The 15,447-nt window shown below is 41.7% G+C and overlaps 1 protein-coding gene and 1 long non-coding RNA gene across 19 annotated transcripts in view; one reads left to right on the forward strand and one right to left on the reverse strand.

Annotated features, from left to right (window-relative positions):
- Nucleotides 1-15,447, reverse strand: part of LOC309335697 — a 111,851-nt gene that overhangs the window by 35,749 nt on the left and 60,655 nt on the right. The window lies entirely within an intron of this gene.
- The window catches only part of LRRFIP1 (LRR binding FLII interacting protein 1), a 104,744-nt gene that overhangs the window by 31,874 nt on the left and 57,423 nt on the right, over nt 1-15,447 (forward strand). For 13 of the 18 annotated variants that reach the window (XM_081859753.1, XM_081859766.1, XM_081859770.1 and 10 more), the window contains exons 2-4: nt 6,081-6,167; nt 12,066-12,083; nt 14,918-14,965. In XM_081859753.1, coding sequence (XP_081715879.1) covers nt 6,081-6,167; nt 12,066-12,083; nt 14,918-14,965 — 153 coding nt within the window. The remainder of the gene's footprint in view (nt 1-6,080; nt 6,168-12,065; nt 12,084-14,917; nt 14,966-15,447) is intronic. The other 5 variants (XM_081859756.1, XM_081859757.1, XM_081859761.1 and 2 more) reach the window with 2 other exon arrangements.

Here is a 15,447-nt window from a genome sequence, read left to right on the forward strand (position 1 = left end):
GAGGAAGCAGAAACAAAGTAGGAATCTGCCAAATCTCTAAATGTGCGGGCTTTCTTAGGCGAGATAGATATTTTTGTTAGTGCAATAAGGCCTGAGCAAGGTTCTAATCTTTAGATGGGCTCAGTTGCTCAAGCAATAGGTGAGTTGCTGCAGGAACAAAATGCATTTACTGCTGATGATACCAATAGCTAAAGAAGAAACCATCAGGTTGAAAATGTACAGAACCTCCAAATCGTAGTTCAATATCTGTACAGTGGTGCCTCGCAAGACGAAATTAATTCGTTCCGCAAGTTTTTTCTTCTTGCGAGTTTTTCGTCTTGCGAAGCACGCTTTCCCATAGGAATGCATTGAAAATCAATCAATGCGTTCCTGTGGAAACCGCCTTCAGACCAGGTCCGGGGACAGTCTGTCCCCAGACCTCTTCTGAAGGCTGGGGGGGGCAAGGGCTTTTCTTCCCACCGCCAGCCTTCAGAAGGCTGTTCTGAAGGCTGGCGGTGGGAAGAAAAGCCCTTCTCCCACCTCCCGCCCCGCAAGCTCCGGGGACAGGAAGGTTTCGCTGCCGACCCCCAGCATTTTAAAAGCCCCCGGGACAGCGGAGGTCTTTTGAAGGCAGGCGGGGGGCGAAAGTCTTTACTCCCCCCCGCCTGCCTTCAAAAGCCATCCGGGATAGCGGAGAAATGCGCTGTGCTTCTCCGCTATCCCGGGAAGGCAGGTGGGGGGGGAGCAAAGACTTTCGCCCCCCGCCGGCCTTCAGAAGAGGTCCAGGACCTCTTCTGAAGGCCGGCGGGGGGCGAAAGTCTTTGCTCCCAACGGCCAGCATTTTAAAAGCGGTCCGGGATAGCTGGAAAGCGCAGCGTGCTTCCCTGCTATCCCAGACTGCTTTTAAAATGCTGGCGGTGGGGAGCAAAGCCTTTCGGCCCCCGCCGGCCTTCCTGGACCTCTTCTGAAGGCCGGAGGGGGGCGAAAAGCTTTGCTCCCCACCGCCAGCATTTAAAAGAGTTTGCATGGAATCAAACTCGGAGATTTCCCTATGGGCTTTCTTCTTTCGTCTTGCGAGTTTTTCGTTTTGCGAGGCGTTCGTCTTGCGAGGCACCACTGTACATAAAAAGCCATTTTCCTGGGTTCCCACGGTTTTCATATGGTCAATCCAACGATGCTGGTATGTGTACATGAATAATATGAACATGTTTCCATTGTTTGGATCTCTGTAAGGTATTTGACATACTGTACTGTTGTTGGAAATGAAAGTGAGAAATACACTTGACACAGGCCCTACTTGGGTGGTTGTATTATTCACAGATGCATCCTTGCAGAATGGGATTGCATCATATTTTGAGACTGTCAGGAGACCCTGCAGCTTGGTAGAATTAGATTGGAATACTGTAATCACTTACCATTTAAAAGGCTTTATTCATGTAAGAACTACTTACAGGATGAGTGGAGATGAGAGAGAAAAACAGCAAGCATCTGGTCTCAACAAGTTGGAGCAGAACAAAGAAAATGGCTCAGCTTTTAGATGTGGTGTTAACTTAGACATAAAAGGTAAAGGGTAAAGGGACCCCTGACCATTAGGTCCAGTCGTTGCCGACTCTGGGGTTGTGGTGCTCATTTCGCTTTATTGGGCGAGGGAGCCGGTGTACAGCTTCCGGGTCATGTGGCCAGCATGACTAAGCCGCTTCTGGCGAACCAGAGCAGCGCACGGAAACGCTGTTTACCTTCCCGCCGGAGCTGTACTTATTTATCTACTTGCACTTTGATGTGCTTTCGAACTGCTAGGTCGGCAGGAGCAGGGACTGAGCAATGGGAGCTCTCCCCATTGCAGGGATTCGAACCGCTGACCTTGTGACCGGCAAGTCCTAGACTGTGATTTAACCCACAGCACCACCCACGTCCCACTAACTTAGACATAGAGACTTACAAACAAGTGCTGACTAGATTGCTAGATAAAACAGTGCTCCTTCAAACTCTAGATAAGGAAATACAATTGCTTTCTTCCAACAGGGAAAGCACAGGACAACATGTGAAAGGGGAATCAGATGTGGATTCTAGCATCTGGAATCCCTCATTGTAATCTAAAATTCTGCAATATGCTTAAAAATAAGTGCAGATCGTCAGTTATGGAAGATATGATGGTAACATAACAGTTTGTTTGCCAGGCTGTATTACTGTGTTGAAGCTGGCAGAAGTTTGGAAAATTCATGGGAAAGCTGAATACTGTTGCTAGGTGTTGTCATCCCAAAGCTCCTCAAGTTTTTGTTGTTTTTTTCCATTTCCCTACCAATTAAGAACTCCAGGCAGTTGGTTGCTTGGCAGCATGTTGCTTGTCTGGGCAGCATAAGTCATAGTGCCAGGAAAGAATTTATTAATGCAAGCAAAATTTCAGTAACTAAAAAATTACCTATTTTGGTTTTCAGATTCAAGGACTACAAGTTACTGGTTTTGTTTCTACTCATCTGTATCACCGTGGTTCACATAAGTAGCCTATAGTATTATCTCTTAAAGGTGTGAAATCTTTATTAAGTGGCCATCTTGCTTCTCTGGACCTGAATTAGAATGGCACATATCAACCTGATTAACTAATTTGGTATATTGGATGTCTGAAATGCAAATGCCTCTCCCACATAGCTGGGAGGACTTGGTTCATGGTATGAAGTTTGAAAGCTTCACAGAGGCTTATAGATCCATAGTCGATTTAGGGCATCCTATTATACCCATTGGGGGTTGGAGCAGGGAGGGTTTGATTTGTGGAAGATGCAAAAATGTCTGGTGACTCCAGATCATGCCATGTGTTGGTGGAGAGGTTGCAAGGAGAGTCTACTGCTGCCAGGATTCTTTCTCAACCGATCATGGTCTCATTTTGAACGTGGGTGACTTGCTTGCTTGGGTTCAATCCTCTCCGCTAAAATCTGAATTAATAGTTTGTTAATGGGATCCAGGAGCCTCCCTTCTTGTCACTAATTGGGAGGGAAATATGTTTGTTTGCTAGTTTGCTTGCTTGCTTGTTTATTAAATCTGTATACCACCCTTCATCTGTAGATCTCAGGGTGGTTCACAAAATACATAATAAAAACAATTACAAAAATAATACGAAAACCTCTTCATCCCCTCCCGCAAACACATTTAAAAGAACATAGGATGTTAGTCAGCCCAGTTCCTGGTTGAAAAGGAATGTTTTCACCTAGTGCCTAAAGGTGTATAATGAAGGGGCCAGGCGAACCTCCCTATGGGAAAACATTTCACAGATGGGGAGCCACTTCAGAAAAGACCTCTTCTCATGTTGCCCCCTCCAGAGCTCTTGTGGAGGAGGCGCATGAAGAAGGGCCTCAGAGGACCATCACAAGGTCCAGATCAGTTCATATGGGAATCGGAGGTCCTTGATGTATTGCAGTCCTGAGCCATTTAGGCCTTACAGGTCAAAACCAGCAACTGTAACTTGAGCATCTTGGTCATGCTCAAGTTACAGTTTTCTCCAGTACTGGCCAAGTTTTTGAGATAAATCTCATATTGGAGTTGATTTGGACATCCTGTTTCAAGACAACGCAGGGGAAATACTGATGGGCAGATTACCATAGGATAGTTTTCTACCATGCTGTTTCTTGGTAATCTGTAATTACTACATATGTTGTATAATCTCACTGCCTTTTTGCCATGAATTTCAGACGTCATTAATTCTAAGAGTTATTTATGTTCTGTAACAATTTAAAATACTTTGGATTTTTGAGGCATTTTCAGAAAAACTTTTAAAAACCTAGATGCTTTTTCAAAGCTGTATTTTAAGAAGACCCCACCCCTTCCCTGAACAGGAAAATGTTTCACTAAAAACATTGTACATGTATTTGGAAACCAATGCAAACAACTACCGTATATAATCAGAATGATGGCATAGCAAGAACATAATAAGCCATCTATTCAATAAACCCAGAACTAGAAAATAGTGGCAAAGTGTAGCAATAGGTAGAACATTTTCCAAGCCACAGTAATGGCAAATCTCGGGGAGGATGGAGAAACCTTTCTAAGGAAGCGGGACATAATCTGTCATAGTTGGATTTTTCCATAGCACTTTTAGCAGCATTTAAGAAATGAGTCAGCTTATCCTGTGTAGTTGTTGTATTTGCCCTTAGAAACAAGGGCTTCTAATTTTCCATAGCCGCTTCCCCTCACTTCAGCCTCTGATTAATCTCCTTTTTGTGCTAGGGATTGGTGAATTGTCAATGTATTTGCCACTTAATGTGACATTGAAGTTAACTTTTTAAATTAAAAGTTAAACTTTTAATATATTGAAGTTTAATTTTATCAAGCTGCTTGGGGGAAAGAGGTAGAAATACCGTATTTTTCGCTCTATAACACGCACCCGACCATAACACGCACATAGTTTTTAGAGGAGAAAAACAAGGAAAAAAAAATATAAACGAAACAGTGGATGTATGATTTTTGTGGTTCATGCTGTGGCCACAGACATGTGATCTGACGGTGAGTTTGAGGTAGCCCAATGCAAAAATCCTGAGGATCCATGTGGATCTGTGCTTTGTAACCACGTTTTAAGTGGGGAGGGAAGGAAAAGCACTCAAGGGACAAGGAACACACGTGGGGTGGGGGGAGAAGGATGCTGCTAATAATGCAGAAGAGGGGGCTCTGCTTCTCTCCCTCCTCCCCGGCTCGCTGAAAAACTTTGCTGCTATTTAGCCAGCTGAGTGGGGAGGAGAGTGGGACCGAGAGCCTGCTTGCTTTAAAGGAGCCAACTGGACAGGAGCCGCTTACACTCGTGTAAGCGGCTCCTCTCCTCTCCCGCTTTGCTCCTTTAAAGCAAGCAGGCTCTCTGTCCCTCTCTCCTCCCCACTCAGCGGCTGTTCTCCCGCTTTGCTGTTTCAAAGCGAGCCACGGAGAAGGGAAGGAAGGGGAACCATGGATCCTCTGCTCACGACTGCACCAGATCCCCCGCCACCCGTAGGCATTCGCTCCATAACACGCACTGACATTTCCCCTTACTTTCTAGGAGGAAAAAAGTGAGTGTTATGGTGCAAAAAATACGGTAACTTCTGTGAATGATCAAGACTGGCTTACCGTTCAAAACAAAATATCTGTTTTATGAACGCTTGATTTTGCATGTAAGCAGATAACGCCCATTAAAATTAAAGCAGGCATTCCAAATAGTTAATAATTACAATGGTGTGCTAAAAGGCTTTCAGTGGAAACATGTAACATATTTATATGTGGTCTATTTTTGACACATGGATGCTGAGTGAGTTGAATCAGTGCATTTATTTATAGATGTAGTTGCTGAAGGAAACCTGTTTTTCAAGTCAGCCTTTTCTTGCATATTACTTAGGCACTTTATGTAAGGGAAAGGTGAAACTAGCTTTGTAGTTGTGAATTCCCCAGTTATGTACAAAGAAATAATATCTTGTCAAATGCCTCATAGACAAAACTCATATATAACCATAATGTTTCATCAGAAAGAAAAACCCAACAGCAACAGTATTGTTTTATTAGGACCAACTAAATTGTCTCTACATGATAAGCAAGATTTTGAGTTCACAAAACAAAACATCTTTTGGCTATTTTTACAAGATGAAGGTAGGGGGTGGTTACTATTCTCATATCTGTAATTAAAGTGCAAAACCTATACCGGCTAGCTAGAGCATGTATTTGAGTTTTGAAATGGTTCTCCTTTGCTTTCTATTTTGAATTTACATTTACAAGTGACTCGTGTCAGGCTAAAGGCCAATCATTGCATCTTTTAGAAATGCCCTTGCGTTACTGATGATATGGCGTACTTTTATGCAAACCTTGGAGCTGTAATAGTCAATGTGTGGTGTCCTCCAGATGATGCTGGACTCCAGCTCCCGTCATGCCTGATCTGGAGAGCACCACCTTGGCTATCCCTGCCTTGGAGGGGCTAAAGGTATTCTATTGGATGACAGAACAAGCAGGTATTGAATACTACCAGTGACTAATGGTGAGCATTTTGCGTGAAAGCTTGTTGTTTGCCTACATGTACTTCCCCTCCAGCTAAGGCATGTTCTGCAAGTTTAAACTATGTGGAAATATAGCTTTATTCTTTTTTTTCCCCTTTATGGTAGGCTGAAGCGAGGCTTGCAGCAAAGCGTGCAGCACGAGCTGAAGCACGAGAAATCCGAATGAAGGAACTGGAGAGGCAGCAAAAGGAGGTATGTTAAAGATATTGAGTTGTCTTTCTCTGCAGCCCCAAAATTACTTCTTAATCTTTTGAATGAAACGCAGAAACGGTCCTTTGGGAGCCACAGTTGGTGGTGATTGTAATAAATTTGTTTAATGAATGGAAAATAGATTAAATGTGTGTTAATGGTTCTTCTTGAATATTATTTACTTATTTTGTGTAGCCAAAGCCCTTACACAAAAGATAAAATACATTACTCAGTTCTTTTTGTAATAATGTGAAATAGAAGAGCCACAATTTTTTCTTTTGAACTATACAGAATTTCCTGTTCCTTAAGATATGGGGGAGGGACCTAGGAAAGCACCTTCTTTGGTCTGAGTATTGTTTCCTTCTCACACATCACTCAACGGAAATGAAATAAAAGTAGCATTTGCAACCTCGAAGTAGAATGGTTCTAGCTCTTTCTGCTTGACAGCTGGAGACCTATTATTACAGTTGTGCCCCGCAAGACGAACGCCTCGCAAGACGGAAAACCCGCTAGATGAAAGGGTTTTCCGTTTTTGGAGGCGCTTCGCTAAACGAATTTCTCTATGGGGTTGCTTCGCAAGACGAAAAAATCTTGCGAGTTCCCGCGTTTCCCCCCCGCTTTTTTCCATCCTTTCCCTAAGCGCTAAGCCACTTATCAGCTGTTCCGCTGATAAGCCGCTTCTCAGCTGATCGCTAAAAGCCGCTAGACCGCTAATAGCGCTAATCCGCTAAGCTGTCAATGGGCTTGCTTCGCAAGACGAAAAAACCGCTAGACGAAGAGAATCGCGGAACGGATTAATTTCGTCTTACGAGGCACCACTGTACTTTTGTGTGTTTGATGAATTCAGAATCATTTTGTGCATGCTTACTTGGGAAATAAAAGCAAGAGGAGCATCTGTTGGGCTCGTGCGCAGAATTGGCACACCCTTCTAGGTCAATGCTGGCAGTGCCCGCAGTAGTCCTGTCCATAGTTTGTATTTAGTCAATGGGTAATATTTTGAAAGCATGCTCTTTTAAGACTACCGTCTCAGATAGTAATAGTAACTGGCCTAAACAGCCTTTCCTCTACAAGAGTTGCTTCTATCTGAGTGGAATTCTCCTTTGTAAACTCCACCAGAAGGTTTACACGTCTGTCAAGGGTATTTATATCCACCTGCTGTGCTAGTCCTGAGTAACAGGATTTCCTAAACAGCAGTAGAACAAACTCATAGTCCCTGGCAGCAGTATTCTTCCTACTTGTGCTTTCTAAGTGATCTGTGTCCTCCTTCCTAAGGGACCTAAGTGAGCAGTTACTGAAAGTGCAGCTGTCTCTAGGTCCCTCTAGATTCCACACACCCTTTGGAGTCCTGTCCTGAAATCTGGTGTTTGCTTTTGTCAATTCCTAACTGCATCCTGACCAGTAAATGGGACTACTCTTGCCTCTCTATGGGTGTTGGTAAAACATCCAGTCATGTGTTGAGAACTTAGATGGATTAACACTAAAACTATATCTTCTTCCAAGTGGATGTAGTTCCTGCAACGATTAACAATGTTCAGTTTCACATACAACAGTAAACGGTAGTTTAAAAAACATGTGCTGGTTCACATGTAATACTAAGCCAGGACTCTGGTTTGTTTCTTCCTTGTGCAGCATGAGTCTGCGCACCAGCATTATACTTGTTCGTGTTAAATTATAATTTATTGATTTAGCATTGTGTATGAACCAGACCAACCTCTGAGCAGACAATTATCCAACTGGCTATCTCACAACTGGCCCATTTAATCTTACATTTTTGGGTGAAACCAAGTACAGTATAGCAATTCTTAAGTTTCTGCCAGAGGCAACAATCAATCCACAGTGCATGGTAGAAAGAAATTCAAGGAAATATAGTTACTTGTGACTAAAACTGTGCATTCTGGAAATGCCTCTAAGCAGAGTTCACAGTATTGCTTTTAATTAATGGCTGGTTAAAAAGTGGCCTGGATACAGAGTATTTGTCTATAAATCACCAAGTAGTTTCTAGTGTGTGTGTGTGTGTGTGTGTGTGTGTGTTATATTAACTGCATAAAGCAAAAATGTCAGTTCTGCATCTCTGACTCTTGATACAAGGCGTACAGCTCTCATCTGATGTGACACAGAGAGGTGCCTGGCCTTGCACAGCCCTGGGATCACATGGGGATGCTGGCCTTGGCCCCCTCCCTGTGGATTTTCAGTTCATAACAGAGAGAGAACTAGCTACAACTTCTTTTATTTCAAAGTAATCTTGTTGGCTGTCTAAACTATTTTTTTATCTAAAAACAATTGTGTGTGTTGGCTATTTATTGTTTTCAGAAATTTTAATTGTTAGTTTGCATGATATACTTAATTTGTTTCATAAGTTTCTATGTTTAAGACAGAAAAGTTATCCCCAGGCTAGTTGGACCCCTGTGCTTATATGAAAATCCAAGCAACTGTCTTGAGCACCACAAAATACCAATTTTATAGAATAAAATTTGACAATGCTCAGAATGTCCCCCAAACATATAAGAATATTTATACCCCGGCCATCTGGCTCGGTTTCCCCAGCCACTCTGGGCAGCTTCCAGCACACATAATAAAACGTCAAGCATTAAAAACATCCTGATACAGGGCTGCCTTCAGATGTCTTCTTAAAGTTGTATAGTTCTTTATCTCCTTGACATCTGATGTGAGGGTGCCACTGCTGAGAAGACCCTCTGCCTGTTTCCATGTAACTTCACTTCTTGCAGTGAGGGAACCGCCAACCATCCTGTCAACAACCTTGACAAAACACTACTCCTCCAAAAGAAATAAAAGACAAAAAAAAGCAGACACAGACACGCTGGGCAGTCCTTCCCAACCTGGCAATCAAAACAAAGTTGGTTTGGGTAAGAAGGCAAACACCAGGCTGTCTGTCTGGGGATGTCAGATACAGTCAAGGTGGAGGGTCTGTTTCTTAGCTGGAAGGCTAAGAAAGCTGAAACCTACTGTTAATGGGAAAGTGCTTAATAAAAAATAACATAGTGCTTGTATATTAAAGGATACAGTGTGAAGTATTTAAAATTAGATCTAACATGCCTGCATGTAAGGTAGAGGGATAAAGTAGCCAATTACGGGGGGGGGGGGGGCAATGTGTATTTTATTGCAACAGGTCATGTTTATATGCTTCCCTGTTTTCCAACAAGTTTTGTTCATCTTTTAAAGATAAGCTATGTCAAGTTGTTGATACACCTGATATGTTTTCATTTCACAACCCGGTGTGATATCACCCACTTAGGTTTTGTTGTTTGTTAATAGGGTGCTGTATTAAGGTATTTTTTTGTTTGTTTTAAAGGTCAAAGTCTTCTCAATACAGCCTTCTTTTTCTCATTTTTTGAATTTGTTAATTGTGATTATTGAAAACATTGATAAATTAGCAGAGTTGCTGCTTAATACAATGTTCTTCTGCAGTGTACAAGAGAGAGGGCAATAATCCCAAACGAAAAGGAATCTGAAATGCAATTCCCTGAAGAAAATCCTTCTATGTTAGCTGACATAGCAGAGGCTGTGTGCTTTGAAGCATCTGTCTGAGATAATCATCTTATGTTTTTAGGTTCAGAGAGAAAATTACTGCTGAAACTATTAAAAAGTTTTGTTGAGGGAAATTTTGAATTACTTTTTGTGACACTTTTCTAAGGACTACCCCAAATATTTATTTCGCTCTCTAGTTTAGGGCACATTGCCATTTTACTTTCAGGTGCCGCTTCCTGACACTTTCCCAACTTCAATATATATGACCATCAGTAGTTCGGGGGGGGGGCGTTCTCAATGTCAGTTTTTGTGAAAGTCTGCACAGGTCCTAACAGGGCATGCAGATGCGATTGTTGATGGCAAAAATGGGCAGGAGTGCAATTTTCTTTCTTCTGAGCATCTGGAAGCTCTTCCCTATAACATGCTGACTTGGCTATGGAAGTGCGCAGAACAGTCATCTACAGTACAAGATTGGGGAGACATTGAAGAACATCCGTCTAATTGGCTAGAATTGCCAGGAAATTACCTTTGTGAAAAACCTTGGAGGATCTTTTTATTCCCTCCCCTCCACCTGTGATAAGATTTCACAGCAGTTGAAGAAACAACAGCAACAAATATCCAATAGCTGGTTAAAACTGAAAAAGCTTTTATGTGCTCATCAAGTAGCAGGGCTGGCCATTTCATTTGAAACATTGCTGTCTTAGAGAACTCTGCCATTTTGCATGATGTGTTCATGCTGCTTTGGTCCTGACAGTTGCCACTGCCCTCCACAAAGAGAGACTTCCACTTTATGAGGGCAGCGGCACTAGGCAGGACAAAAAGTAGCATTTGAGTGCAGAGCATGCTTCTGGCCCAGCTGGCTGCTAGGGCTGGACGATATCTGGTTTTCAACACTGTGATACATCACCAGATAAACATCACAATATACTGTTATATCACAATGTCTGAAATAGGGATGGAGCTATGTAGAGGCACTGGCTGGCTTCATGGTTTTTCCTGCCTCGTGATTTTTGCACAGCATGCGCCCAAGCACACACACATCATGATTCACAATATATTGCCAGGTCAAAAATTATGATAGTGATATCATGATATGGACTTCAAACTGGTTTTGGATGATATATGCCCAGCCCTAACACACATCCTGATTTGTGATATATTGCCAGGTCAAAAATTATGAAAGCAATCTCTCAATTTGGAGCCTACTGGCTGCTGCACAAAATATGAGAATCCAGCCTTTACTCCTTGGCAATAGCACTGAGCACTTGACTGGGCTCCCCCCAAATTCCCACTCCACAACCTATTGAGGAGGGAAGAACTGAGCAGCGATGGTCACTGGAGAGACCTGGGGGTGGGCATGTGGGCAACTGTCCAGATCATGCACAGCTTCTTTTGATTGAGGGTTACAGAGAAGAGTGCTGTGTGCCATCAGTTCCTGCAGGACAGGACTGCCACCAAAAGTCCAAACTTCACTGCTGTAATTAATCTAGAGAGGCCTTTTTAGAGAGGACTGAGCGATTATTGTATTCTCTTTTGAATGTTATGGAATAGCTTGCAAGCTCTGGGCTACAACACTGTGCTTAAAATGTTTGCTTGAAGTAATTTTCCATAAAGATACTCTTGAAATGTCAGGATCCATTGTTTGCTATTTAAAGTAGAAAGGTCAGGCTGCTTAAAGTGTGATTATGCAACATATGTATGACATGGTATATAGTCAACAGTATGATTTACACAGAGGTAAGGTTGGTATGCTTTTGATATACTTTATGCTGAAACTAGGGGAGCTTGCTTGGACTGGCAAAATTCCTTTTGTGTAATTCTAATTGGATAAGCAGGAAGTGTGGGCCCCCCCCCTTGTGCTAGAAACTTCTGCAGAAGTAAAACTTCTATTGTGTGTGTTAAAGAAAAATGCCCTATTATTATCTAAAAGTCTTGATTATCATTTGTGTTGGGGATCAACAATGTATATTCATTGTGAAGAACTTTTTACAGTATAAATATGTGGTTTATCTTCTGTTATGGGAGCTTATGCTGTGCCTCTGCTCCCCAGTACTGTATGTAAAGCTTTAAAAATCAACATTTTTCATTGCCTTTTCTGGTGAACTTGAAGTCTGAGTATAATGTGAAGCCATCTAATAATACTTCTCAGGATATGGCTACATTAATAAGTTGTAGTGGAAGTTGGGTAGGAAACTATGTGTTCATGTTATTACCGAAGCTCAATTCATGTTATTACTCCACCGCTGAAGCACATTTTGCATTCTTGATAAATAAAAAAAGTTGGCCTTGAACTGTGGTTTATTTCTGCATTCTCATATATGGGTGTATGTGGAAGAAGAGTTCTTTGTGAACTGTACCTACTGAAAGCTATTGCCCTTATTTTTCTCCTTTCTTTCCTTTCCTTTGCCAATGTAGATCTATCAAATTCAAAAGGTAGGGTTTGCTTAGCCTCTTGTGTGATTGCATGCACTTTTCCTTTTGCATCAGGAAACCTGATGGCACTTGAGAATTAAACCCACTTAAATATGTCAGGTATGCAGCAGGATTTACTTGGAAATTTATCTTTAAGACTCTCTTGCTTCTACATGTAAAATTCTGCTACTATATTAACATCAACTAAAAGTAAACTTGATCTCGTTGTGAGTTGCTCAAATAACAGCTTCTCCCACAGCTAATTTACTGATAATAGTACTAATCAGGTGAAATATCACAGGATTTGTTCACAATAATTTCTCTTCTTAACTGTGATTTTTCACTATGCTCTAAAATGACGGCATGGCTGTGACTTCAAATGCTGAAATAGCACCTACCACACAACACCAGCACACCGGTCCATGTGGATTTGTTTTTAGAGCCATAATTACTTTGCATTCCCTCATAACTGATTGATGCTAGTGGGACCCATTTTGTGTAGTGTAACAGCCAAATCCAGTGGGTGTCTTCTATTTGTGAAAGTTGTTGCATTGCTCCTAGTGCAACTGCTATTCTTATACACTGTGACAGTTAAGCTTTGTGTACTACTGCCCCAAGTGCAACTGCTTGTGAAATAATGCTAAATCTCAGTCTTCTTGTGCTAATGTTACATTGGCCCTCACTCAGTATTTTTACATAATTTGAACTTCAATTAATGGGTAAAATTTCACCCTTGTAAGAAGCATAAAATTAGTAACTGGGGTCAGTTGCTGAAAAAAAACAAATACATTTTAAGGGTGTCTGCAACACTCTAATAGCTAAATAGAAAGCATATAATAACACATTTCAGTAAGCCAACAGAGCTTCTTGTTAAATAGTGTGTCAGGAAGAAATAGGAGTGACTTATCTACTTAAGAGATAAGTAACTGTTTTAATATCTCTACTGGAGTTGGTGTGTCAGGAAGTGTCTCTTCTTTGCAGCTGTGTATTAAATATTAGAGCACCATTGTCGCTCTGCCTAGCATGGAAGTGCTTGTCTTCCTCTTAACAATACAGGACAGTTGTTATTCATGGCACCCACCAACCTTCAAGAGAGAGGACTTTTTAGCAGAGGGTTCCTTCAATTTGTAAAAATCCCAATAGAATAAATTTACCTTTCATTCCTGCCGCTGAAACTTAAGTCAAACAAAGTGTGAAGCCACTGTTTTTGCTCAAATGTTCCTTTATAATAAATCTTGACTGAACTGGGTCAGAAATTCAGGCCTTTTGCATCATTCTCCACTTCTTTCTCTATGGAATAATATGCCCTGCTAACAGTGCTCAGCAACCTATTACTGCTGGACTGACTTTAAACAGTGCTGCCATTCTGAACAGAGAAGCTGCCTTGTGGAAAGCAATTTATGCTTCAGTGCCTTCAGAAGAGACGCTCTGGCTTGCAGTCTTGCATGAGCACGTTTGCTTGATCCTTTGTCTGTGTGGTGCTGCAGAGATCCCTTGCCATGCAGGGGTGGGCAACGTGTTGTTTGCAGGGGAGGGGACATGCAACTTCTGAGCTCTCTTGTGCTGGGAGGAGTATCCAGGAGACTGGGCAGTCGTCTTCTCTTCATTTGCTTTCTCTCTTTCTTGAAATCGTCTTCCTCTGGACTGAGGTGATTCAGATGTGCAGAAAAAGAAGGATGCATTATGTTTCTGACTTGTCGCTCTCCAGACTGCCATAAGTCCCTTTTAAAGCTCCCCTTTAATGTGGAAAGCAAAGTTCTCACAATACATGTTGTGGCTTCACTCTTCCCAGCCTCCTCCTGTAATCCTCCCCCTCCTCTTTTGCTTTACAGGTTCTGACCCAAACCCTGTTGTCTTCATTTTTTTCTCATGCATCCATTTTTTTAACTGCACCACTCCGCTGTTAACATTTTGCCCTCATAGATATTTGGAATGTTCTTTTTGCCTCTCAAACTGCTCAAAACGTTTCCATCTCCCTCATCTGACTTTTTCTTTGCACTTGGTGCCTCACCTCCTTTCTTTAATTCCTCTGACTCCATTTTCTATTATCCTTGTATCTTACCTTATTTAGATTGTCAGTCTGTGGGTGTGGATTTTTCTGTATTGCAATTATATTTCTACAGTGCCTATTCTTTTACGTGCTTGATAAACTTACCACACAGATGTTGTTCTCACTTTATAGTATACTTTTTCTGCACACTTGAATCAGAGAAGTAAATGAATACTTTGAGCTGATCCTACCTTGGTAGAAGAAACAGGTTCACTGCATGTTTTTCAGTTTCTGGGTCCCTGATGCATTTTCATACTTTTAAAGGCTCTGGCTAAGATTGAGTACCACAGTGGCCTATGGGGGTGGAGAATGCAGTGTGCATATTAACTGTGGAGCTTCAGCTCATGCTGAATTTCCTTTGAGACTCTTGATGCTGAATAAGTTGCTCACCCCTGTACAGATGTGTTATTAAAGGGCATGCCTATGCTACAGAGGAGGCTGTGGCTATTTGACCTCTAGGTTAGTTGCTAGATTTGTGTGATCGATGTTACTCTGAACTTCACTGATTATGTTTGAGGTTTTTCGATCCTTGAAATATGTCACTCTCTTGCCTTAATTGGAAGGCAGTGAGTACTAATGTCAGTGGCTATTTGCAGATTAAGCCCAATTTTCGAGACTTTCATAGTCTTGGTATAGCTACACTGTAGCCATGTCAAGCAAAGTTGAGCTCCAAGTCTATAGTAATGGTTTGGTCAAACCAAATCAATGTATTTTATTGACTAAAGCAAAATCTTTGGTGTAGGCATGCCTATAAACTTGTGTAGTTTACTTTTTCATCTAAGTTTCCACCTTCTTTCTTTCATAGAAATATTATGGTCTGGATACAAAGTTTGGCGACATCGAGCAGTGGATGGTAGGCTTTGTCTAAGAATCCAGATTTGTCTAAAACTGGCCATCATGTTGAATAAACTATGTAGCATAACTGTTATCTCTATCTGAAGATGTGTTTTCATTCCTGAACTCTAGTTGTTAAAACATTTTTCAGAATTGGAAGACTGATCAGGTGTACTAAGTCTCAGAAACCACCCTGCCATTTTTAAAATCCAAAGCATTTCTTTGGGATGTCATGTCATATTGCTGAAGAATGTTGCTGACACCTGTCAATTAGCCTCTAGTTTCCATGTACAGACTTATATGCACTAACCATTTATCTGAAGTGGAATCACTGTTAGAGATGTGAGAAAGGGGAGAGGCATGAGGCATCCTTCAGGCACACAGGAGCAGGAGGTGCTTTAATCTCAAGCACTATAATCAGTCTTCCACACTGTTTCCCACTACTCTCCATTGAATAATGGGTACAATTGCATGGTGGTAGTTTGAGGAAACATCTTAATG

Source organism: Podarcis erhardii (assembly GCF_964252035.2).
Source record: "Podarcis erhardii genome assembly, chromosome: 1".
Taxonomy (NCBI): Eukaryota; Metazoa; Chordata; class Lepidosauria; order Squamata; family Lacertidae; genus Podarcis; species Podarcis erhardii.